Below are 25,530 nucleotides of genomic sequence, written 5' to 3'. Positions count from 1 at the left end.
AGGATAGCTCCTGCGCTGGAGAGCACAAAGTTTGCTGCCTGCCGGTGGGGTCTCTGGAGGCCGCCGCGTTCGCTGCAAGTTGCAAAAAACGGGGTGCGGGGGGACGGCGCGGGGCTAGGGAGCCAGCGGGGCCTGGGCCAGGACACCCGGACTGCGCGCTTCCCCGTTCCGGCGGGCCCAGCGGGGGCGCGGTGGGGGCGCGGCAGGAGAGCTGGAGGGAGCCGGCTGGGATGGAGGGCGTTTCGGGGATGATACAACGCGTGTGCCTGCAGCTCGCCCCACTGGCTTTGCGGGAGACCCCAGAAGACGGGCTGCGAAGGAGTGACCTGCCAACCTCAGGGTTCGAGAGTGTTGTGCCACCGACAACCAGAAGGCCACTTAGCCCCTCACCCCGCCCTGGTGTCCGAGAACAGTGAACGGGCACAGGCGCCCCAAGCCTCGGCCCTAAGCCTCAGAAAAGAAGGCCTTTGCCTAGTGCTGCGTGCTCCCGCCTCTGTCCTCTTCCTGGGGTCAACTTCGCTGGACTGGATAGAGTCCCCCGCCATCCCTACCCCACCCTCACTCTCGGTGCAGGAGGGAATGGGTGGTCTCAGGGACGACTGGGGGAACAGGGAGTGCCTGGACTCAGCTGATGACAGGGTCGAAAATCCCACCCGAGCGGAAGAAGGTCAGGGCGGGGCCTAGCTCCCCAGAGGCCCTCCAAGGTTCCGACAGTCTGCAACATCCCCGGGCAAGAGCGACCCACAGGCCTCTAACATTCGGGACTAACGGTCTACAGGCAACCTCATCCTTGGCTGCTTTGGAATACAGCAGGCCAGGGGGCACCTCATCCTGACCACGGGGAATGGCGCGATTCCAGCGGGTCCTGCTCAGGGATGTATTTAGAACCGGGGGTCCCTTGATGAACATGGGCTTAGCACTCTTGTCTCTGCGGGTGCATTTAGCAGGTTATACCTGAAGTGCTGAGGCTCCTGTTTAGGCCGCTCTTGAAGGAAAACCCAGGTGCCTCATCTCCAGGCTTGGCCTTTCAGAGAAGGGCACTTGGTAGTTACTCCGGCATCATCTACCGGACAAAGACGGCACGGGAAGTAGCCCAGTTTGGACAGAGGGCCTCTTTGAGCAGCAGGCTGTCCGTGGGATGTCGTCGTGCAGCGTTGGTCTGGGGACAGACCGCGCTGACCCAGCCTCCAGGATTGGTTCGCGGGACCTGGGTGCGTGGCCAGCAGCCCCAAGCTTCCCCAAACTGGGCGGCGGGGGCCCCCGCGCCCGGCAGGAAGCAGAGAATCAGTGGTCAGCCCCCTGGGAAAGTAGAGCCAGGAAGCTGGGTTTCAGGATCGGGGAGCTGGTCGCCCCGCAGAAAAGGGCAGGCCGGTGGGGCTGGGAGTGTCTGTTTACACGCTCATTCTGGAAAGGAATTCAGAACAGGGCAGTGACGGCCAAAGGGGGCTCCTGGAAGCTTCCCCCAGATCCCCAAGGGGGTCTGTGCCTGCCAGGCTGCCGGGGTGAGCACGCAGCTCAGAAGACGAATGGTTCAGTGTTCAGGGGCGCCGCGGTTTCCAGAGCGCTGTGGCGGAGGAGTCTGGGGGGAGGAACCGCGGCTGTCAGGCCTGGATTCGACGCTGCTAGACTTGGTGGCTGACTCCGCAGTCCAATGAGCTGTCACAATCGCCAGGCTGGGGCCACGGGAGTGGGGTGAGGAAAGGATGCCGAGAGCCAGCCTTGCATCGGGATTCCTGCTCCCTGAGCCCTCGGCCAACCGGGCCTCATTACTGGGAGAGAACGAATTGTTTGTAAACAATAAATATTGGAAAGTAGGAGGACGTTCTGGAAAAGCCTGAGCGGAAGCCAGAAAACTGGAAGGAGTTGGGAGGAGGGACGATGGGGGAAGGGAGGTGTGGAGGAGGAAGACGGAGAGAGATTGAGAGATTCATTTCTGCCAAGAAGCCCCGGTGGCTAGTTTCTTATTATTTACAGGAAGGTGATATTAGCAATTCAGGTGAGGAAGAAATAAACACGGCCGCCGCAAAATCAATACAGAATTCAAAAAACAATTATTAATGTCATTTGACTCGTGTTCTTTATATATCTCTCCCGGCAACAGACGCTAAACTGTCTGAATAATTTGCATGGAGCGGCTATTCATTATTTCCGATGGCTTTCCCTTGCAAGCAGCTCGGACGTGGCCGGCTGCGGTCCAATGCGATCTGCGAACTCGTATTTTCATCTGTAAATTAAAGCAATTACGCAGCAGATATTATATGATGCGTACTGTGGTCTCCAGATAGTCATCAATCACCTTCAACCGAGCTGTCAGAGTGGGCAGATTTCGTTTCTGGGAGCCAGGCTTGCAGCTGGGGAGAGAGTGAGAACGTCATCATTAATTAGAGGGTGACCCTGGGGCAATTCACAGGTCTGAACCCAGGAATCTCCCAGCAAGTCTGCACAGCGCCGCCGAACGCGGCTCCCTCCGAGCGCTGGAGCCCTAGAGGGGCGAGAGCAGCGGAGGCGAGCCCGGGCCCCGGAGGGTGGAGGGCACACGAGTCGGGGAGCGAGTTCGGAGTGGCCAGGACGCTCCTTGCCATTGCTTGCCGGCCTCCGCTTTGGACTTGGGCAAGGTCCCGCGGCCCCGCCGGGCGGCGGAAGTCCTGGGGTGGGCAGGCGGCCCCCTCCCCGACCGATCAGTGCGCCAGAGTCTTGGGGCTATGCAAAACGGACTGGGAAGGATGCTTCTGTCTGACGCCCAAAGCCCCTCCCTCGTGCCTACCCCAGAAGGTCGCCGGGAGGAGCGAGGGCAGCGGGAGGCGCCCCAAAGCTGAGTCTCGAAACCGGCTCTTCCGAGTGCACAGGCTTTTTGGCAGTCCCGGGTTTAGCCGCGAGGGGGGCGGGGGGTGGGGGCGGCTGAAGGACTGCCCCTGCGGGAGGAGGAGGACGACGAAAAGCAGGTCGAGGAGCTGAGCGGCAGGTCTCAGGAGAAGCGGGCACGGGTTGGGGGGTGCGTCCCCCGGGGACACAGCGGCCAAGTGTGGCAAACCCCGCAGCCCTTGGGCCACCCAGCCCTGTAGTGGCGGGCTCTGGGAAAGACCCCAGGACCCACACGCCTGAGGGCATTTTGACCTCCAGATGCAGACACTGCTGTTGCCGCCTCTGGTCCTAAAACCCCATCCCGGAGTCGGATTCGGGAGGCGTTGCCGACTCCCGATTAAACAATAGTCGGGCGGGCGCCGCCACACGCCTGGTCCTCAGAGCCGCTCTTCCTCCACCTGGAGAGACACCGAGAGCCGAGGCCGCGAGTCCCCCTGCGCCCGCGCGGGTCTAATTTTAACTGTTGATTACATCTTCATGAAGACTCATTCGTGTGTCCCTCATACGTCTTATTTGTAATTGAGACTAATGATTATAGTGGCGCGGGGAGGAGCAGCTGCTCATTAATTAAATTCTAATTAAAAGTGCCTCCCGTCCTCAGTGACTAAGGAGAAACGCTGTTCGTTGGGACGATCTTAACTCCTCGGATGAAATTCATCTGTTAAAGCGCATTGGATCCTCCGCGCGCCCCGCCCGGCGGGACCTCGGCCGAGTGACCCGCGCCCTCGCGGCCAGGCCAGGCAGAGGCGGGGGCTGACGTCAGAGCCTTCGACACTTAAAGCCGCTCACATCTGACTTGACGGGTTCGCGAGACCGGTTTTTTTTCCCCTTTTTTGCAAAATATGTATTTGTGTCGTCGCTGTGAGGCCGGTCAGTCCCAAAGCCCCCTCGAGGCTCTGGATTGCGAAGCTAAAAGAATCACGGCGGCTGCCGTGGCTTACTCTCCTACCCGGTTACAAAAGTTTGCTGAGCGTGCGGGTGAATTAACCGGATATCCTGCTTCGCTCCCCGCAGCGCCTAGGAGCGGGCGGCCCCGGAGCGGTGGCCGCGCCACGCCGGCCCCCGCGCACAGGACCCCACCAGCCCGCCTGCCGGCCCCGGGCCGCGCTCGCCATGTCCTACCCGCAGTTTGGATACCCCTACTCTTCGGCACCACAGGTAAGGAGGCCACACGAGGCTAGAAACACTGGCTGGCGGGCAATCCAGCGATCCGATGTCACTTCCCAGTGAGCAGAGCCTGGGCCAAGTGCCCCTTGTGCCCAGCCCCTGGGAGGGCAGGAATGCTGAGAAATGCCCACGGGCGGGGACCCCAGATCCCGCTTATTTGACCTTCACCCCTGGGCTCTGAGGCTGCGCTTCAGGGTACCCCAAAGGACCCAGGAGAGATGTGGCACATGCGGGAGTGCGTGGCTTTGGAAATCCCTCAGGGAGGGTGTGAACACTACTGGGCAGGTCTGGCTGGAACCCACGTGGCTGGAGAGGGGCCTGGGAGCAGGTTTCCCACGGGAAGGAGCGCGCAGTCGGACGCGGAAGGTAGACCCAGGGGACAAGGGGCATGGCCTCCTAGGCAGTGAGGAGCGGAAGGAGGAGTAGGGCCCCAGCCGTGCGCTGGTGGCCCGCCCTTCCTCGCGGCCCCTCTCTCCCCCAGTTTCTGATGACCACCAACTCTCTGAGCACGTGCTGCGAATCAGGTGGACGCACGCTTGCAGACTCTGGGCCCGCCGCCTCGGCCCAAGCACCAGTTTACTGCCCGGTCTACGAGAGCCGGCTGCTGGCCACTGCACGACACGAGCTCAACTCGGCCGCAGCGCTGGGTGTCTATGGGGGCCCCTATGGTGGCTCGCAGGGGTACGGCAACTACGTGACCTACGGCTCCGAGGCCTCCGCCTTCTACTCGCTGGTAAGGGTGGAGAGTGTGTGCCTCCAACCTTCCCTGCCACGCCACGCCACGCCCCTACCCCTCGATTTTCCAACTTCGCTTTCCCTAACTCCCGAGGAAGAGGCCTGAGGCTCCTGGACTCAGGTCTGTAAGGGGTGGGAAAAGCTTCCTTCAACGTTGCACCTCCAAGCCTGGTCGCTGGGAGCACCACCAGCTCCGCCCCCACCCCACCCCGACCCTGCCTCCCCGTTGGGACGACCTGGCAGGTGCGCTGCAGTATTTAATGAATTGATTGCTCTCAGATGGCTATTAATTTCTAATCAGATTTCTGGTTCTGACGGAGCCGGCCCTCCGCCTCCGCCCCAAGTTCCCCTACCCCCCTCCCTCCTCCTGGACTCTTTTTACCACTCTCCTCTCCTCCCAGCACCCCCACTGACCCCTCCCTTTCACCTCCCTCCCTTGCCCCTCTCCCTACAAGTCCCCTTGGCTCCTCCCCATTTCTCTGCTTTCTCCCCACTCATTATTTCCCGTCCCTCCTCACCCCACCTCTTTTCTGTTGTCCCCCAGCCTCCGCCCCCTCCCTTCCTCCAATCTCACCCTCCGGTCTCCGTGTCCTCTACACTCATTTCCCATTCCTGCAACAAGCCCCAGCAGTCTCCTCGTTTCAAGTCTTTGGGCTCCTTCGCTGCCTAGGCACTAGGGACAGTCTGGGAAAGGGAGTGGAGCGCGTAGGACCCGGGGCCTAGGGGAGGAGCTTGAGCTGGGCGGTGTCCTGGAAGCCACGACCCCAGGCTGCTGTTCCCACAGAACAGCTTCGACTCCAAGGACGCCCCTGGATCTGCGCATGCGGGCCTTGCGCCCGCAGCCGCTGCTGCTGCCGCCGCCTACTACCCGTACGAGCCGGCACTGGGCCAGTACGCTTATGACAGGTGAGGAACCAACCCTCTTCACTGCCACCGGGGCCCTTGCACTCTGATCAGCCACCCCCACCCCAAGCAGCCCCACAACGCCCTCTGGAAGACTGGGCGGGGGGGGGGGGCAGGACAAGGGGCGTTCCTCTCCTCAGGTCCTGCTGAGCTGACCAGGCCTTGGTCCCAGCCTGCCACCTGGCGAACCCGCGCAGCCAGGGTTAAAAGTGTCTCCAGTCTCCACACCACCACTGACTGCCAGCTGTCTGGACTCCCAAAGTCCTCACTGTGCTGCGGTTTGAGGGAGTCTGGTCTTGGTGCCCAGGCATCGGATGCCTCCCTCCACCACGAGAACTGCAGCGTGGTGTGTCTGGGCCCCGCCTACCTCCCCTACAGTGGGAACCAGAGTCGGGGAAGCTCTTGTGCACTCATAGCATGCCCCATCTTCTAGGGGCAACAATTCCGTATCTAACCACAGAAAGGCCGTGTAGACCCTGTGGGCGCTTTTCTCTGACGACCACTTCTGTCCCTGGATGCCACATAGTCTGGCTCGCAGCTCTGCCACATGCTTGTCAGGTTTCAGGATCAAAGGGGTAGAAGAGAGGCTAGGGAAAGGGACTCGCCTGAAGACATATCTGTCCATATAGAGAGTGACAGACACCTGGCTGGGCCTTGTGCCCGTGCACCACCTCTGACCTCTCTGGCTGAGGAAGGAGCCCAGGCTTCTTATATCAAATATAAACATTCTCTTTGCCCTTGGGCCAAAAACAGCTGCCCCCACGGGCAGCAGCCTGGGCCAGGACCTGGCTGCAGCTCAGGTCTTAACCACAAACAGACCCCCACGACAGGGACCAGAAGCTTATATGTGCCTTGCCCTGGTGCCCCACTGCCACCTGTCTCCAGATACGGTACCATGGACAGCGGCACGCGGCGCAAGAACGCCACTCGAGAGACCACCAGCACGCTCAAGGCCTGGCTGCAGGAGCACCGCAAGAACCCCTACCCCACCAAGGGGGAGAAGATCATGCTGGCCATCATCACCAAGATGACCCTCACGCAGGTCTCCACGTGGTTCGCCAACGCGCGCCGGCGCCTAAAGAAGGAGAACAAGATGACATGGCCACCCAGGAACAAGTGTGCTGATGAGAAGCGGCCCTACGGGGAGGGTGAGGAGGAAGAGGGGGCTGAGGAAGATGCCCGAGAAGAGCCTGTCAAGAGCACCAAGGCTGAAGGTGGGTAGAGGCTGGTGATGCTGGGTCTGGAGTTCAAGGTCAGGATTCCCCTGGGCCTTCTCTGTGGATTCTAGAATTGCTAAAGGCATTGGACCCTTGGGGCCCTGGGCAGCAAATGAATGAACTAACCCAAGCAGGGCTGTGGGGGGTGGGGGGTGGGGTGGGGAGCTGTGGTAAGCCAAGAGCATCTGTAAAGAAATCCAACATTACGTTTAAAACATTAGACACCCTCTCCACCACAGATCTGAGGTTGAAATCCACTCACAGTGTTGCCAGTTTGGGGACTGGATGCCTCTAAAGATGAGAGGAAGGAAGAAAGACGTGGCTGGTTTTTCTAGCTCCAGTGTCGGGCCCCATAACTACGGACTCAGAGATAGGAAGGAGAAAGGGGTAGGGATCTGGTTAGCCCACCACCCCCTCTCCCTCTGCTGGCTACTCTTTCTCTCCTGGGCAGAGCCTACAGGCAAAGAGGAGAAGGATCTTGAGCTCAGCGACTTGGAGGACTTCGACCCACTGGAGGCGGAGCCCCCAGATTGTGAGCTGAAACCTCCCTTCCAGCCTCTGGATGGCGGCCTGGAACGCATCTCCACTGCTCCTGATGGCCCCAGTGCCCCTGGCAAAGAGGCCTCGACCGCCCACCGGATGTCCCTAGCTGCCGATGGCCGGGCTGCCCTGGACCAGGACCTGGAGAGGGCGCGGAGCTGCCTCCGAAGCGTGGTAGCTGGGCGGGAGCAGCAGCCGCGTGCAGGGGGCGGCCCGCAGGCCTGCGAGGCCAAGCTGGGCTTTGTGCAGGCTGGGACGACTGCAGGCCTCGAGGTCAAGCCGCGCATCTGGTCCTTGGCACACACAGCTACTGCAGCCGCTGCCACCAACCTGAGCCAGACTGAGTTTTCTTCGTGCATGCTCAAGCGCCAAGGGCCCACTGCCTCTGCAGCCGTCTCCTTGGCGCCCCCCTCCTCCTCGCCTGTGGCCCCGGCTGCCGCTGGTGCCCTAGACAGGCACCAGGACTCCCCGGTAACCAGTCTCAGAAACTGGGTGGATGGAGTCTTCCACGACCCCGTCCTCAGGCACAGCACTTTGAACCAGGCCTGGGCCACCGCCAAGGGTGCCCTCCTGGACCCCGGGACCCTGGGCCGCTCTCTAGGGGCAGGCACGAACGTGCTGACGTCGCCCCTGGCTCGCACCTTCCCGCCCACCTCACCCCACGATACCCCTGCCGCAGGCACTGCGAAGGAGCTGCTGGCTATGCCCAAGGCCAGCGGGAAGCCCTTCTGCGCTTAACTGCGTGGGATCCCTGGGCCCGGGAGGAAACAAACGGTGCTCAGGCTGCAGCTCGAAGGTCGAAGACTCCTTTTCTAACGAGTTTCCAAAGCTAGGCGAAAGCGCAGCGAAGCTCAGGCCACCCACCCACCCTAGAGGGAGGGTCTGAACTCGGTCTCCCGGAACCACTGACAAACCCCTGGATTTGTCCCGCGCCAGGTCCACCGACCACCCTGGTCATTCCCAAATTCAGGAACCCGTGGGATTAGGCTGCGCCCAAAGCAGAAGGCAGCCGCCCTGAAGCGTAAAGTTTACATCCAAAAGTTTACAAGGAGAAGACATTTTGGTTCCAGGCTTTATTTGTGTAGCTGTCTTCTGGGTGCGAGGCATGCCCGTTTTCCTTCTGAGGACCCCTCAGCCTGTTGACCTTCTGACTTCATCCTCGGCACATCTCACCCGAAGCACTCCCCTGAATTTACACTCTTGCACACTCTCGACTCGACAAAGTTATGTTTTTTTAATGTATATTCACACCAGTAATTGCCTGCTTCAGAGGCTGATATAACAAAACCAATAAAACCCGAGTGATGTTTGCATTGCAAAGTGAACACATTGCCGAGGTAGACACTTTAGAACTTGTTGGAGAAAAGGTACTGATCACCGCAGGGAGGAGCGGGGAAGGGCACTGACTCAGGAGTCCCCAAGAATTTGCCTGCAGAGCCTAAGACAGGATTTGGTAAGGCCATTTTAAAAAAAGAACAGGAAAAATGGAAAAAGGGAGGAGGGGCAGTAAAGTTTCAGGACTCTGTTGAACTCCCTAACAGGAGTGGATGAAAGACCCAAAACTTTTAAACTGTCCCCCTTTACCAGACTCCAGAACTTTGAGTCAATGGGAGCTTCTCTGGCTAGATTAATTTTAATAACATTTAAACTTTCTAAATTCCCTGGGACTGTGCTTTGGTGGGGGAGGAGCCAGGACTCCACAGCCCTGAGAACTTTCTTCACTGTGCTCTGAGGGAGTGTGGCCTTTCGGGGTCCCACCAGACTCCTAATCCAGCCTCCCCTTCCTCCTGGGACCTGGGGCCTTGCCGGAAAAGATCTCCCACTGCTAACTGGGGAAAAAGCTCACTTGTCGGCAGCAGACCCGACACTGGGCTAGGTAGGAATTAGGGGCAGAACCCAAAAGTAATTTGGGGTGGGAGGGCACGGGCTTTGCCCCAAGTCTGCAAGGGTCCTGGGAGGTGCAGACTCCTGGCTTCCTTCAGAAACCGGGTTCCTCCACCCCACCCCACCCCACCCCACCCCCGCAGCCCTCTATTTTCATGCCTGGGAGGGCGTACTTAGAGCGCAGTGAACACTGGGCTCGGGCCTGGCCCCTGGCCTGCAAGCCCTCTGCTTAAGGCTCTACTGGGCCTCATTCCACAAGTGCCAAGGGAAGACGGATCCGCAAGCCAGGAGCCTGCAAAGGTGGAGAGGCTCCTAGGTGCAGCGATGAGTCAATGGCGGCCCCTGCCCAGGATGCCGATAGATTGGCCACCAAGGAGACACCGCCTGGAGAAGCGGGTCCTCTCCCGGGGCCGCAGGCAGCTTTTGAAGGACAAGCCAGGCCTGGGCTTTTTTCTACAAGGGGCTGGGTGGGACTGGCCCAGGGCCCTGCGGGGTAGGGGCCAGGAGCGCTGGAAAGCTGGCCTGACTGGCGGGTAGGATCTGACCGTGGGGAGAATTTACGCATCCAAGGGAGGGAAACCTCGCGGCCAGAAGCTGGTCACTCAAGCTGCCGGGGCCCCCTGAGTGATGAGACCTTGATGGCCGGACCTCAGCCAGACCCCAGCTCTGAATGGAGGGATCTGAATGCTCAGACCGTGAGCGGAGGGAGCAGTCCCGGTACCCAGTGTGGGGACTCACTGCGCGCAGAGGCTGCCCCGGCCGCGCGCAGTAATTGGATTGTATCCGCCCGAGCGCTGTCACCGTATTGACTTTCGCTCTCTTGGATGATATTATCCAGATTCGGAAGCTCGCCGCTGATGTGCCTGTCAAAAGGCTGCGGCGAGAGCCCCCGGCCTGGCGAGCGAGCATCAGCCAAGATAATTTGAAGTGAAATTTTCATTTTGACAGTAAACCCCTCAATTTCTAAAGGCTCGGCGCTCCGAGAGCCCGCTGGCAGGGGGAGGCTTTGCAGAAAGCCACGTCTTAGACTGAAAAGGGCAAAAGAACTCGAATTAGTTGTAATAGATAAAAGGGCAAAAATAAAGAGTCAAGGGTACTTGACAGTAATAGCGAAAGTGGAGTCTCAGGGGAGACGCTGCGGCCGAGGCTGGGGCGCCAGGAATTTTAATGTGGTTGCCCGAGCGCCCCCACTCCAGCCGGAGACAAAGCCAGGCATTTTCCGCGAAAACAAGGCTTCGAGGACGCGGGCGGCTCGGTGAAGAGGACCCCAGCTGCGGATGAGGATGCGGATGTAGCGGGCTGGACACGCCTGGCCCCGGCCTGTGGGCTACGGGCTACGGGGGTGCGGGACTTCCAGGACTGGCTTTGGGAGCAGGTCGGTGGGCGCGACGGCCCATCCCTCCCCGCGCTGTGGCCCAGGCCTGTGGCCCTAGGACCTGGATCTCCAGTACCTTGGTGCCTGGGGACCCCGCCTGTCCTCCAGACGCAGGCCAGGGCGACCCCGCACTGCAGGGGCACCCAGTTCTCGGTGGAACTGGCTGACTGAAGGAGGCTTATTTGATTAAACTGCAAAATTCTGTGAAATAAAGACATCAGAAGGGGAGGTGGGATTCGGTCACGCCCCAGGGCGACTAACCCGAAAGGACGCCCGAAGCTGGGACTGTCACTTCGCCCCACATCCCGACGTTTGGGGGAGCTTTGTGGACAGTTTCACTTGTGCACCTTACCGGCTGTCAGGCCGATTTTTGCGGGGCTGGGGGCTGGGGGACAGGCGAGGAAGGCCCCGAAGTGGGGCGGGGGCGAGCGGTGGATGAGAAGAGGATGCTGCGGAGAAAGGTCGTGGTCCCTGGGCGGGGCCCGGCTCGCTCCCAGGGCGGCTGTCAGAGAAGGAGCTGGGGACCGACGCCCAGCCACTCAGGCGTGGCGAATTCAAACACACCGAGGAGGGTGCTAAATTAACGGCGCTCTTTACATAGAGCCCAAATAAAACTGCAATCAGCGACGCGTTACTTTTCATTAAGCGAGTCTGACAGCAGCAGATCCAGAGCCGACAGGGGAACAGGCGCGGGAAATATACGGCAGGGGCGCGGGTCCGAGATAATTCCTCGAGCTCCATTAACAACTCTTAGCCGCGGGAAATGGGCTCCCGGAAACCGTCTCAAAATCTAAAAGCTTTATCGACCCTCCAACCGCTGCTGATGGTTCCATTTTTTTCTTTTTCTTTCCTTTCCTCACCCCGCCCCTCTTTTTTTAACTTAAGGAAGAGACGTCCAGCAAGGTAATAGAGTTTGACACAACACCTTCTTAACTAGAGAGAGAGGCAGGGAAGCAGTCCCTTAAATGGTATTTAAAAGGCAACCAATTAAGATTTAAAGTGGTCGTCTAGAGAGACTGGGCAGGCGATTTACGCCACCTACTTTACCGCAGACACCCCTGCAAACAGCCTGGTGTCTCTCTCCCTCTCTTTCTCTCTCTCTCCTTCCTGCCCACCTCTGTTTCTCTCTCTCGAACTCTCTCTCCATTTCTCCCCCCTTCCCTACCCCCAGTAAAGAGAACAACAGAAGGAGAAAGGTGGCAAGTTCTCTCTATGCTCCCGCTCTTCCCCCTGGTCACCTGTTGGAATGGGCAAACTGTCTCCTAAGAAGGACGATAGCAGAATAAGGGACACTAAGCCTGGACAGACACTAAGTCTAGCCGACCGTGTGGTGCCCTGTGTGCCTGGGCTCTGAGGAACAGGCTCTCCAGTGGGGGCAGGAGGCCCAGACCGCAGGGACTGGTACAATCGAGGCAAAGGTGTACCCCACCTTTCTGCTGCTCCCCACCCAGTACTGTCTTCCCTATCCACATTCCAGGAAGGTGCCCTCTCCCTCCTGCGGCTCAGTGGAAGCCCTTCACCTCCAGTCAGTTAAGGTGACCTTCCCCTCTGTCACCTCTTAAGGTGATGCTGACCACAGCATTTGTTCCCATGGGGGTCACTGATTTGAAGCAGGCAGGAAGTCCTTTAACCAGAGTTAGGTTATAGGATGGCAGCAAAGCTCCGGGAAGGAAAAGCAGGGACTTCAATTTTACCCCAGTCTCAGACCCTGCTGGAAGGCACAGGAGCAATAGGGCTCTGGAGACAGAAGGGGGGCTGGGAGAAGAGGAGAGAGGAGGGAGGGAGAAAGAGAGGAGAGGCAGAGGATGGATAGGAGGGGAGAGCAGGCCAGCAGCCAGGAGGCGAGCAGGGAGCAGAAGGGAGGGGAAACCTAGTGCAGGGTGAGAAGACCACCTTCCAACCTGTCTTGCATCAACTTTATGAGAAATAATTGCTACTTGAGGCAGGGGGGCATGCCTTTTCCCAGAAGGACTCTGACTCTTGGAATGAGACAGGAGATTGACCGGAAGTCCATGGAGAGACCAGCCCCCTGCACCTTGGGCCTGACTGAGCCCTATGCTCCAGGTCTCTCAATTTTCTGTTGGGGAAAGAGGAATAGGCATCTCATCAAGGTCTCTGACATCAGCCAAAGCCCACTGTGGGCTTTAAGAAGCGAGAGTCCTGTCCTGGGCAGAGAAGGCTCCAGGGCCCCCTTCTAGGATGCCTCACTCCAAGGGCAGAACGCAGGGAGTGGAGGCTCCACTCGATAGCTGGGACAAGAGGCTCGCAGGCTCGAACTGAACCCCAGATGCGGGAAAATGCCCGACGCCCAAAGTGAGAATTAGACCAAGACAGATTTTCTTGGCTTTGCTGGAACCCTCGCCCACAGCAGGTGGCTAACACAGTTATTCCCAGCACCCATGGTGATTCTGCTTTTGTTAGAGAAGAGACCTGGTTGGTGATTCGGGGGCCTCCCAGAGAAGATGAATTTCTGCGTGATCATCTACTTCCCACTGCTGTTCTTGTGTAGATGTGGACTCAACTGAGTGGAATGGCCCATGTGATTAGGGGCCCCAAATCCAATGGAGAAATAATAATAATAAATAAACAGAGAGCTGGGTCCATGCAAGGGGAGGAGCAAACTGGCAGGAAGGGCATCAGCCAAGGGTTTACCCCTCCACTTCTCAAGGCATCACGTCATTTTAGGTGCCTAATCAGTGTGTTCATCGCCTCATCCGACCAGTGAGGGACACACCGATGGAGTCGTGCGCACAACACTGCGTGAAATCCCACGTTGCACTCTTCCTGGGCTCGTGGCTGCCTGTGCTGGGCACAAGAGGTGCTGAGTGACTGCCCACTCCGGGCCCCCACTGATGGCACCACCGGTTAGGCCAGGCTGGGGGAGGGGGGCGGGCAAGAGAGGTCTGTGTGAGATTCTGGAAGCCTTCCCAGCAGGTTTAGCACATTCTCTGTCGTTGTCCCTCTCCCTGCTTCACTAGTTCTCTATGGAATGAGCCCCCACACCCCCACACATACCCTGTGGTGAGCAGGAAGGGCCCACAGCTGGCCCAGCTGGGGTCTCAGCGAGCGGGTCACGCTGTGACAGATGGGACAAGAGGAGTTGTTAGGTGCCAGGGCACCAACCGGAAGGACAGTGCTCATTTTATCGGGAGACACACGGGGCGGGGTAGGAGGGTGAGTCAGGGACAGCAACACCAAGGGAGCTTCACGCGGGCTGGACTGGGAAAAGCCTGGGGGACAGTGAGCAGGGGAGTAGCCTCGGGTCATTTGCCGCAGCTCCCTCGGGGAGGGAAGTACGTGGAGGCCAGGTGCACGCAGCTGGGGGCTGCTGTCCTGAATTTGGCTTTGGGCCTGCCAGGGACAGAAACGAAATACCCAATAACCCTCCAGAATGAAGGCAGCAGGCACAAACCACAGGACAAGAGGAAGGGTGATTTTCATGTGATGACTTAACATCTTAGTGACCCAATTGGCCGTGGCAGGAAGCGATCTTGTGAGAGGAAGACTAGGATAAGCCGATAAAATCAGGACATTTGGGGGGACAGAAACGCAGGGAACCAGGTGCACAAGGACATGTGGGGCACAAGGACATGTGGGTGCCACAGGGCAGATCTTGCTTTGCTGCTGATTCAGCAGAATGCATGACCCAGCCTGCAGTCACATCTGTACCAGGCAGGGAGTCTTAGCCTGACACCATCCTGACCTCATCCTGGGTACCTTCCCTGAAGGCTCCCAGGCACAGAGTTTCTCTTCTCACAGGTGGCAGGATGGGCAGAGGTGGAAAGTGAGAAGAGGAGAATGAAAGGTCCCAGAGACTTAGTCTGAGGAGCTGCCACTGGGAGGAGTGGTCCCTGGGGAAGGGTTAGTTCCTGTGACTGGTTGTCCTGGGAAATCTTCTGAGGAAGGGACCTCCCACTGTACATGAACATGCATATACTCACACTTGCACACAAGTCCACATGTGCACATGCAGCTCTCATTAAACACACACAGGCACACATGTCCCCATGTGTACATGCATGCTCACATATAGGAACACTCACACACAAGCATGTGTGCTCACTAAGACAGAAGCCCACGTGCACACTTGAACATGCTCACACATGTACTGTGGGGGGAGAGTCCGTGCTGCTGCAAAACGGGCCAGGTTCTGCCACTTCTCCCTCTGGAGCATGGGCAGCAGGACAGGTGAGGCAGAGGCAAGGGAGGAAGGGGCACGCAGGGCCTCCCTCGGCACAGAGCAGCCTCGCAGGGACCAGGGCATGCATGTGCCAAAAGAGGGTTTTATTCGGAGGGAGGATGCAGGAGAGATCTTGTGGAGTCAGGGTGCCCTCACTGGCCCCTCTAGAGTAGGATTTCACCAAGTGGAATAGGATGATTGAGATGGGGTGGGAGGGGGAGAAGAGGCAGTGGAGCAGTGCCCAGTGTACCAGGGAGATGACCAGGGAGGCATCTGAGGAGAGGACCAGGGAGGCATCTGAGGAGAGGACCAGGGAGGCATTGAGACCCTGAGGATCCGTGGGCTGGGCGGTGCCCAAGTGAGCCCTCTCGTGCACCTGATGGCAATGCACTGAACACACAGGCCTGCAAGGAGAGAGACGCCCTCCTGGCCCACGTGGCCCTGGACTGTTCAGCCTAAGAGTGTCTAAGTGCAACTGCTGCAACCCCACCTGGCCTGGAATTGGAGAACAGGTGACAGTTTTCCTTCTCCGTTCCACCCTGCACCTTTGCATGTTCGTAGCGGCCTCACCAGCAGGGAGTGAGGCCGGCCCCTCACACAGGTGACTCCCGTTCACAATCAGGCTGCAAATGGAACATTAATTGATGTGTGAATGATAAAGGCTCTCTTCATGGAACATTAGTGCAAGTTCACAATAATCAGCCTGAATACCAACTCCAGATTTGCAAGAGCTCTGGACTGGGGCAGGAGCATAATTTACATGTCACAAGCAGGTGGGTACACCACACGTGTGATGGTGGCTCACAGGGCCTCTGGGCAAAGGGCTGTCCCAGCATTAGGGTGGTTGGCTCCAGTACAGGCACATGTTGTCATCTGCACCTATGGGTCATGAGATCCACTGCAAGTGGCAGCAGGCTGTCCTCTGCTTCCAGTGGTCTGTGGGCCTCTAGTGGCTGCTTCCTTTCTGTTTTGGCCCCAACTCCGTGAATATGTGGCCACGAAGCGGGAGGTGGGACACCAAAGATGGGGAAAACATCAAAATTCAGGGTTCACACCTGGCCCTTTCTGCCTGGGATTTGTCTAGTAAAAATCAGTTGTGTGTGTGGCTGGTCAAGGGGCAGCACCTGGAAAAGGCCACCAGAGAGAACCAGCCTTTGGAGGCGGGAGGGAAAGCTCTGCATAGTCAGCAGTTTGGCGGGGAAGAACAGCTGCACATGCGCCCGCCCTGGACCCACAGGACTCAGGAAAGCAACCACAGCCCTGGTGGAAAGTGAGGGCCTGGCCAAGCATTTTCTCCTTCCCTCTTGCCCTCAGGACAGCTCACCAGCCATCTGCAGAGCTGGCTGCCTGGGGCACAGTGCAGGCAGTCGAAGATCAGAGGGGAGTAAAGGGGCAAGTGGGGCCACGCCAAGGTACACTGTGAAGACCTGGTGGGACTGGGCCTGCAAGATTTGGAAACCTGAGGGTAGCTCCAGCTTCATCCTGCTCAGGCTCTGAGGAGGTGAGGAGTGGAAGGGTGGAGACCATGTGTGAAGTACTCATATGCCTGCTCTGGCCTCCTTTGTTTTCTCAATAGTGGTCTAGCCCAGCGTGTCCGCTGCAGGAGGACTTGGGAGCTGACATGCGCCAGACAGGCAGGGGCTGCATGGTTTGAGGACCCCTCCCAGCAAGGTTGCACTCCAGTGGAACGGACCACAGCCCCTGGCTCAGGCACTAGTGCTGCCCTGAGCAGAGGCTGGCCACCCCCACCCCCAGTCCAGTTTTCATTTCTTATCTGGTTTCATTCCAAAACCGCTCCTCCACCCACTGCTGCAGGCACAGGAGGCTGATTGGGGGTTATCTGGACATTAGCAACTTTTCACCTGTTTCTGTTGCTCGGACAACACCGAGCTGCCAAGGGAGACGGCAGTCACGGGGTGGAGGCCGGGAGGGCAGCTTTCTGACTCACGCCCTCCGTTCCGAAGGTCCCCCTCCTCTTCTCCCTCATGGTATAAACCATGTTGTTACATTTTCCTCCCCCTGCCTCTGGAAATCAGAGAGCATTCATTTTATTCTTCTGGTTTTGAGTACAAAATAAGTTATTATCCTTGATATTTAAAATTTTCTTCCCTCATTTGAGGCAACACCCCTGTTTTGAATATCTTTGCTATAGACATGTCTGCTTGGAGAAATCTGTGAAATAAGGAGACTGAAAAAGAAGCAAAGTCTGTTGTTGCCCGATGCATCTTATTTGCCACTAAGTTCATTTCAGAATGCTATTCTTGTACTTGAAGTAGATTTTGCCTTCCCAAAGCCTGAACCACAAGAAACCCCCAGACTGTGGGCATACATCTGCATCTTGCACTCAGTCATTATCCATCACTGGACAAACACAGCAATTCATAGCCCTTGTACCCACGAGGACCCTAACCTACCCGTGGCTTTTGGTGGACCTTGGTGAGCAGGATGATTACAGGATGGTGAGATCATGTTCCCTTGTGAGGCATGAGATACAAATAGATAGATACTTAAAAATAAAGCAGTGTGTCGTTTAAATGTAGAGAACACAGGCAGATAAGGGAGGAGTGTGGAGAGCACCTCTCACTATCCCCCCAGGTCCCCTGCTACCCTCGCTGGCCACCTGGATCCCTGCTGTCCTCCTTGGTCCCTCCTGATGCCCCACTGCCCTCACTGAGCACCTGAAGCTCCAACACCCAGGACTGGTCCGTGAACCTGCATTTTCTCCTTTCCCCTCTTGAGTCTCCAGCATCTCCCCTTCATCAAGAGTGCTCTGAAAAGGGACATAATTAATGTCCTTACTGTACAGTGACACCAATAGTCTACAGCATCAGACATCACCCTCCCTTGGGTCTTAGGTTTAATGAGACAAGTGCATGAAGACAGGAACACGGGCAGTCAGATCATGACGAGGGGTCCAGCCCCACGTGTGGTGACTGCACAAGGCCTGTTAGGGCCACCCTGTGTTCACAGTTGAGCACCAACCACCTTCTCCGAGTTACTCAGGCAGGGCTCGGAAGCAGGGCCTCACTGGGTGTTAGAGACTTTAGGACCTGGTCATGTGTTACAACCTTTAGGGAAAAGGTCCTTGTCCAGACAATGCTTCATGCAGACCAGACAGTGCTGTGGTTAGATTTGGGGGGTCTGCCACACACCCATTGCATGGGAAAAGGGAAAAAAGGAAGCAGGGGTATCAGACCAGCATGGCCGTGCCATCGGCCTTCCTCAGGGCTGGAAGGAATGTTGCTGGGTGCACCTTCACACAACTCTCCCTACTACCCTGAAGGGCCCCAGGTTAGTGTGTCATCCCAGGGGCTCTAAGAAGTTGGGAAAGTCAAAAGAGAGGAAGCCCCATCTCTTAGAGGGTAAGGGAGAGAGCCAGCCAGCTGCAGCACACCTTGAGAAATTGAGGCTACGGTGGCCTGCACACACCCATGCTCAGGAGCTATCCCCTTCTGCTCCAGGACGTCAGGCTGTTTCCCTCGCCCTGTGACCACAGCTTTCCTGACCTCAGCTTCTCCCACTTCTGTGTACATGCAATTCCTCTGTTGTATCCTGTAACCATGTAATAATCATCACAGCTACTCAGCCCAGGTAATAGGTCCTCTAGGATAAGAATCTAGAAGGAGCTTCCTCATCTGATTTTGGAAGGCCTTAATGACCCTGTCACCTTGGTAACTGGAGCAGGATAGTCTATAGCTCACATAACAAAATACTTACTCACCGTCACCTGTGGTCATTCAGAGCCGGAGCCTATTTAGGGCAAGGTTCTGCTGACCAAGTGCTTGCTGCACACTAAGGGCCCTGACAACCCCAGGCACTGAATTCCTAGCTGATCTCATAGGACCTGAGACCTCAGTGCTGGTCTGAAGGAAGCCCTTATCTTCAGTAGCTGGAGGGTCACGATATCTGGAGACCAGATTCTCAAGCTGAATGTGCTGCAAACTAAGGCAAGTCAGTTTACCGCCTACGGGGTTGAGAACAATGGACCCTCTGATTACTCTACATTTCCCACCACCCTTCTTCTCATCAGCGTGCTTCTCACCAGAAAGAACCTTTCGCCTGTCATCTCTCATGGCTGTGATACCCAGAACCAGTCTTAAGTCTCAGAGCCCCAGGAGTCAGGCACAGATTATGCCCCAGGAGGACAGGCCATGCTCACAAAAGGAACCACAAGATTTTAAAAGTTTTATTGACACAAACCTTGAGAAACTGTACAGCAGTGACCCTAAGGGCAATAGGCTAGGCTGAAAGGTGTCTGCATTAGTCCAAGGCAAGTGCATGGGTTTGGTTGCCATGGTGCCGTATCCTGACTTCTCAGCATTGGTGGGCAGGAAGAGCAGCTCTTGGTTTTTATTGGTAGATGGAAACATGGACTCGATCGCTGCCTGCATGGCATGAAGTCAGAATGGCAGCAGGAAGGGACACTGGCATGGGGACATAGGATTGCTGTGGTGACTAGGTTCACGGTGCACAACCTGTTCCCCACCGCCTGTGTCCTTTCCCGTGCAGAGCACACCCCTTTCCCCAGGCTGGAGAACTGATGGGGGAAGAGAGAAGGCCCATTCTCAAAGACTCTGCCTCAGCTGTGACCATGGAAGATGCTCCCTCAGCATGACCTCAATCTAATGAGACCAGAATGCCAGAATGGCAGGGCCAAGGGGTAGGCCTTGACCACCAGAGACAAGGTGTTGGACCCAGTAGGTAGCAGGACTACCCAAGCATGGCTGGGCCTACAGAGGTCTTTCAGGTTACCTGATAATCATGACCTTTCGAGCACTCAGGTAGACAAGCAGTTCAGATTCTAATTTGTGTAATAAAAGGGACAAAAATAAACAAACAAAAACCCCAAAACAGATTAAAAACAACAACCACCTCCAGGTCTGATAAACAGAGTCTGGACTCGAGTCAGAGCCTCTTCCCCAGCACCCAGCCTGAGCAGGTCAGAGGGCCAGACCTGCTGAGTGAAAGACACAGTGTACCACCAGAAATTTACAGCACAAACCTCTTCCCCTGGGGATGACCCCGGGCTTATCCAACGGGGAAACTGTGCACCGGAGGGGGATATGCCCAGGCCTCTGAGTGACTTCTAAGCAGTGGCTCAGAATTGACACTAATTCCTAGAAATCCTAAATGTCACAGCCAGGATAGGAACTCATGGAGGCAGACAGAGAGGCAGCTGGACTATGGGGCCCCCTCCCAGTGGTCTTATGTGTCTCTGGACCAGCCTCGGTTATCTCCTTGGCTCCAGGATGCAGGGGAGGGAGGCATGGACTCTGGGATGAGGGCCTTGAAGGCTTTCCTGCCACGTGGGAGAATTAGAGCTGCTCTTCTCACAGAATGGTACTTGAGGTAGTTCTGTTTTAGAAGAATCACAAGGACTAGCCATCGTCAAAATCCTGAGAGATGCATGGACGTGAACACTAACCAGCACTGGCCCCCTCCCCTGTCACCTGTTCGGAGGACAGCTGGGTCTTGAGGAAAGGCAGGAATTATCACAAATGCACAAGGGTAATGAGTGCTTCTTAGCTGATATTCCAGCTGTAGTTTCTTCAGTGCAAAAAGCCAATACATTCCTTGTTACCGATATATACCAATGACCTGGGAGCAGATTGTCCCTACACTGGTTATTGGAGACAGTCCACAGGTTGTTTCACTGGGAAGAACAACACTGACAAAACCCTCAGTGGTCACCTGATGGTCATAGCCACTCACCAGCCCTTGGGTGTAACCTAGTCAGCCTGGGAGGGCCCTGGACACTCAGGCTCCTCACTTGATGGCTCAGGGACTGAATGACCAGTCTTAATTACAAAGGGGGAAGTACGTTGCTCCCATGCATGGGCCGGAGAATAAGCCTGATATCCAGGACTCTGCTGTCCTGTGGCTGAAGAAAAGTTATAGCAACACAAATAGGGAGTGATCTTATTTGGAGACAGGGTCTTTAATGAAGTGATTAAGTTCGAATGAGGCCATAAGGATGGGCCCTAATCTCACATGATCAGTGTCCTTATAACCAGGGGAGAGTAGGCCATATGCACAGAGAGATGACTGTAGGAGGACCCAGGGAAAAGGCTGCCATTTGTAAGCCGAGGAGAAAGGCCTCAGAAACAACCAGCCCTGCTGACATCTTGAGCTCAGACTTCTGGCCTCCAGGTCAGTGAGAAAATAGATTTCTGGTGTTTCAAGACACCCAGAGTGTAGAGCTTCATTACGGCAGCTTTAAGAGACTGGTAGTAAGGGCGTTCAACAGAACCTTGTGGGCCACACCAGAGAGAGTGGCAGGGCCCCAGGTGCCAAAAGTGCCGAGGCCGAAGCAGCCTGGTTCAAGCAAACCAACTAGTTGAAGTGTGGAGCTCACAAACATGTCGCATTAAGAAGCGGTTAGAAGTTTTGTGGGAAGGTGTTTCATTTACAACAGGATTTGTCCTAGAATTCCCCTGAGCGGGAGCTCCCTGTGAACACTACAAATGGTCCCACTTGGGAAGTTTGGTTGGTTCATGTGCCTCCTTGGATGCACTTACCGAAAGCAGAAAGCACTGGGCGAGACTGGCAAAGGCGCTGCATTTCAGAAGATGATAGTAAAAGGCTACTTCTTTGTTTTAGTGTTAATTTCTGGACCACCAATCCGGCCCTTGTAACAATAGCCTAAACTGAACTTCACACGCCTCAGAAAGCCAGTGCTCCCACATCCTCCTGTGACGTCAGAGTGGGAATCAGTGGAGCCGCTCTAGGACCAGGTTGCCCCAGGGACTATAGAGTGAATGGGGCCACCGGGGTCCCAATTCCATGCTCCTGTTGGTGTCTTGACCATGGCGGTCTCTCAAGAAGCCCTGACCCTCTGACCTTCTGACCCACATAACTGCACCAAGCAGCCAGCAGAGTCAGGAGGCCCTCACAGTACCTGTTCCCCCACTCCCAACATTGGCTGTCAGCCCAGCTGAACCAAAGAAGCCTCCCTATCCATATCTGGGGGAAAGGGGGCACGGTGGCATTTCTGCACGTGGTCAGGACAGAAACAAATCCATGCCACCAGCAGAAACTTACACCCCTTCGGGGAAGCGTCCTTTGGCTCCTACTGGTCTCTAACAGAAACAGGCTGAGTGTCAGACCATAGGGCATCGGCTGACCTGCCACATGAACTGCCTGTGCCAAATCACCTTCACACATGCCCCAGTGAGTAGAGCTGCAGCCTGCAAACAAGTGCAAGTGGTAAGGAGAAAGAGCTCGGGCAGGCTGAGAGGTACAGTGAGGCCAGGAGGTACAATCATACCTGGGAGGTACAGTCAGACTGAGAGGTACAGTGAGGCCAGGAAGTACAGTCAAGCCTGGGAGGTACAGTCAGACTGAGAGGTACAGTCAGGCCAGGAAGTACAGCCAGGTCAAGAAGTCTTGGGTAAGTGGCATGAGCAGGTGACTGGGACCTGTCAACACCTCTCACCGCAGCATTGCCTCCTCACACCTAGAAGATGCCCCAGAACCACCTCCAAGCAACCTATGTCACTGTTTGACTGAAATGTGGTCAAGAGGTCTCTCCACAGTTCTCTAATCATGGGGTTCACTATGGGGACAGGGTTTCCGCACAGGTGTGAGGCATTTGTCCATGTGGAAAGATTCGGACAGCTCGAACCCGTGCTTCCTGAGGTGCTTGTGCTTCCTGTTGCATTCATATGGGCCTGACCGTGGGGTTCAGTGGGGAGCGGCACTGTCTGCATCCATCCTACTCTCTGAATCCTGTCTTCACCACTTGTGTTCCTGAGAACCCAGCACGGAGGAGCACATAAGGGAACTGTGCCATTGTGACACAGTGTAGATCTGGCAGTAACTTCACTCTCCAGCTGTCAAGTTCAGGGCCACATCAGCCTGTCCCTTTTCCAAGCATTTTGACACAGGCATGGCTCAGTGTCCTTTCAGCAAACAATGGAAGTGTGGGTTGGCAGAGGACCTTCTTTCTAGACTAGTCCAGGCAGAGAATAACCCAGACAATTCCTGGGCATGTTCTCCACAGAGACCTGCAAGGCTGTAAACTGACACCATGATCTTGTGTTCACAAATCTAATTGGATGACAAAGCCTGGCAATTGTGCAACCCCCTGCTCACCTTGCTCAGAGGTGTCCTGTTAGATGGCATTGCCTCCAGGGGCGGCATAGCAATGCCTGTCCGAGGGCCCTCCCCGCAGGGGACAGGGCCTGCACACAGAGTTACTAAGACCAAGCCCAGAGGGACTGGCTAATTTTGCATCTTGCCCAGAGACACTGGGGAAATGTCACCAGAAGAGTAACACTGTTGAGTGAAGCAGCAGCCATGAGTTGTCTAGTCATTATAGTAGGAAGTGACCCTGGGACCAAAGGGGATGAGACACAGGTTCCTGTGATTTGTGAACATTAGACAAGTCACGCAGAGTCCTTGAGTTGGGGTCAGCAGACCCCCAGGCTCTCTTCCAGAGCACAGAACTATCCCCCCAGAGCAAAGCAGAGCTCAGAGATCATAGGACTCGGGTGGTGTAACCAAGATCAAAGGCCGTAAATAAAAGATATGACCTTGGAAGGGACGTCTTAGCAAAAGTTGCTCCTCATGAGAGAAGCAAGTATGCGGTTCTGCCTCTGGGGTTCCACAGGGAGCAGCAGTGAATCGTCCTCTGAGGCTGGTCCCCTGGTGGGTGCACTCGTGGCCCCACCCTAAGCAAGCCCCTCTTACACTGTCAGGGCCACCGCCCCCCCCCCCCGGGTGTGCCAGCTGCGCACAGAGCCAGCCTGTGCGATGCCCCTGCTCTGAGAGGTGAGGGGCTCTTACCAGTAAGGCAACCCCCTTCTTCCTTCAATCCACACTGACACTTCATTAGCTCCACCAAGGGACTGATGGCTGCCCAGGTCATTCTGCACAAGTCAAATTGCCCTTTGACCCTGCCCACAGGACCACCCCAACGCTCTTCTGTGTCCAAAAGAAGGAGCAAATGAATCCCTCCTCAACACCCCCACCCCATGTTCTTCCCCATTACCAACTATGGGGGAAGGACCTACACAGCTGAGGTTGTGTGACTCGTGCCCAGCAATCACTGCAGGCTGTGTCCTTGGGGTGACTGCAATCCCTCTCCTTCCTTCAGATCCTTCTACAGAGAATTTGGAAACACAAAGGAATTCAAGAAAAAGTAAAAATCATGTTTGAGGCCCTCACTTGGAGCATAATCTTGATTAATTTTTCCCCAATTGTTCTCTTTACCCCTGTCTCTGCCATTATTTCTTGCGTGACACTGACAAGCCTTTACGGGAAGATTAGCTCCAGGAAAGCACCTGTCAGGGGAAGGTTTTCTGGGTGCACCGACCCCGAGATGCCTTGGGGCTCTGGGTTAGAACTGTGAGAGTCCCTGTGAGGTCTGGGTGGAGACTGTGCAGGTGGTGGTCCCTGCTGGCCTCTTTCCGCCCACTCTCATCCTGGAACCTGGGGGGTGGCTGAGTGCCACGAGGGCCCCAGTTCCCAGGCCCTCTGGCTGTTTCTGGATTCCAGACTGCTTCAGGCATTCCTCGGTGCTAGGAACTGTTAGCACTACAGTGGCGAGAGGACGGGGTGGGAACTGCTCCGCACCAGAGGCCTCATGGCCAGACCACCTGAGGGAGCAACGAGGGGAGTGGGCTCTGTCTAGCCAACTGCTTGTCTCTCAGGTTGCCTTTCAAGCTGCCAGGAGGCTTCCCACCTCCCTAGACTCTTTTCGTGTCGTAGGTGTACACTGCCTCCCAGGTTGTTCCTTGAGACTTCAAGATTGCGAGGGCTACCGAGGGTGTCCCTGCCTCACCAAGCCACTGGTCGAAGAGGAGAGGAGGCTCCAGTGTCCCTGGGGATGCTGGTCCACACAGCATGGACTGCTCACCACCTCTGCAAGTGGAGCAAGAGGGACCCAGGAGACCTCTGTCTCCCCCTTGATCTCCTTGTACCTCAGTTTCCTCTTGTGTCGAATAGGCAACATCACTTGCACCTCACAGGGCTGCTGAGTGAGGGCTGAGCTCACCAACATTTGTGAACATGGTCCCACCAACAGGTGGGCCCCAGCGCTGCCCACCCCATAGGAGTAAGAACTCCAAGCTCCTCTTTGCTGTACCCATCCCATGGAAGCCAGGCCTCTGCTGCTTACATTTTAGATTGAGGATACTTGTCAACACTGGTGTCATGGCTGATCTTCAGAATAAACACGGATGGCTCAGCTGCACTGATTCATGTTGTTGTTTTCCCCTCCCGAGTAAGAAACCTTGCTGTCCAATGAGCAGTTTTCACAAAGATTCATTTTTATATCAGAAGAAAATTAACTTCACCTTCATCAGCCCCAGTGTTACCATCTCTCTCCAGCCCACCAGGTCTGGCCACCTCTCCTCACTTCAGTGCAGGTCGGTTCCCAGGGGCCCCATCTTTCCAGATGGCTCCATTTTCAAACCCACCCCATCTATCCATCCGGTGGGTATCGTCAGAACCGCACCCCCCGCCCCCGAGATGGCTTGGCTTGCAAGTTTTCCCAGTGTGGAGAAAGCTCGTGAGCCAAGCAAAATTTCTAATTCAAACTTTATTATGTAATTACAGTGTGAAACATATTATTTTTCTCTTTATTTTCCTCTCTCAGTTAACAGTAAATTTTATTGCCTAAATAAATTACACATGCCAAAATGCATGCCTCGCAGCCTACACAC

The 25,530-nt window shown here is 56.2% G+C and overlaps 1 protein-coding gene across 1 annotated transcript; it reads left to right on the top strand.

Annotated features, from left to right (window-relative positions):
• Positions 1–3,877: 3,877 nt before the first annotated feature.
• IRX4 (iroquois homeobox 4) lies at positions 3,878–8,734 on the top strand. The gene is made up of 5 exons (XM_037062964.1): positions 3,878–4,020; positions 4,511–4,762; positions 5,549–5,670; positions 6,553–6,881; positions 7,336–8,734. The coding sequence occupies exons 1-5, from the start codon at positions 3,976–3,978 to the stop codon at positions 8,160–8,162; spliced, it is 1,575 nt and encodes a 524-aa protein (XP_036918859.1). The 5' UTR covers positions 3,878–3,975; the 3' UTR covers positions 8,163–8,734.
• The last annotated feature ends 16,796 nt before the right edge of the window (positions 8,735–25,530 follow it).

Source organism: Sturnira hondurensis, unplaced genomic scaffold, assembly GCF_014824575.4.
Source record: "Sturnira hondurensis isolate 20B ecotype Veracruz unplaced genomic scaffold, ASM1482457v3 Scaffold0014384, whole genome shotgun sequence".
Lineage (NCBI taxonomy): Eukaryota > Metazoa > Chordata > Mammalia > Chiroptera > Phyllostomidae > Sturnira > Sturnira hondurensis.
Note: the sequence above shows the minus strand (reverse complement) of the source record. Positions and strands in the feature narration are given on the sequence as shown.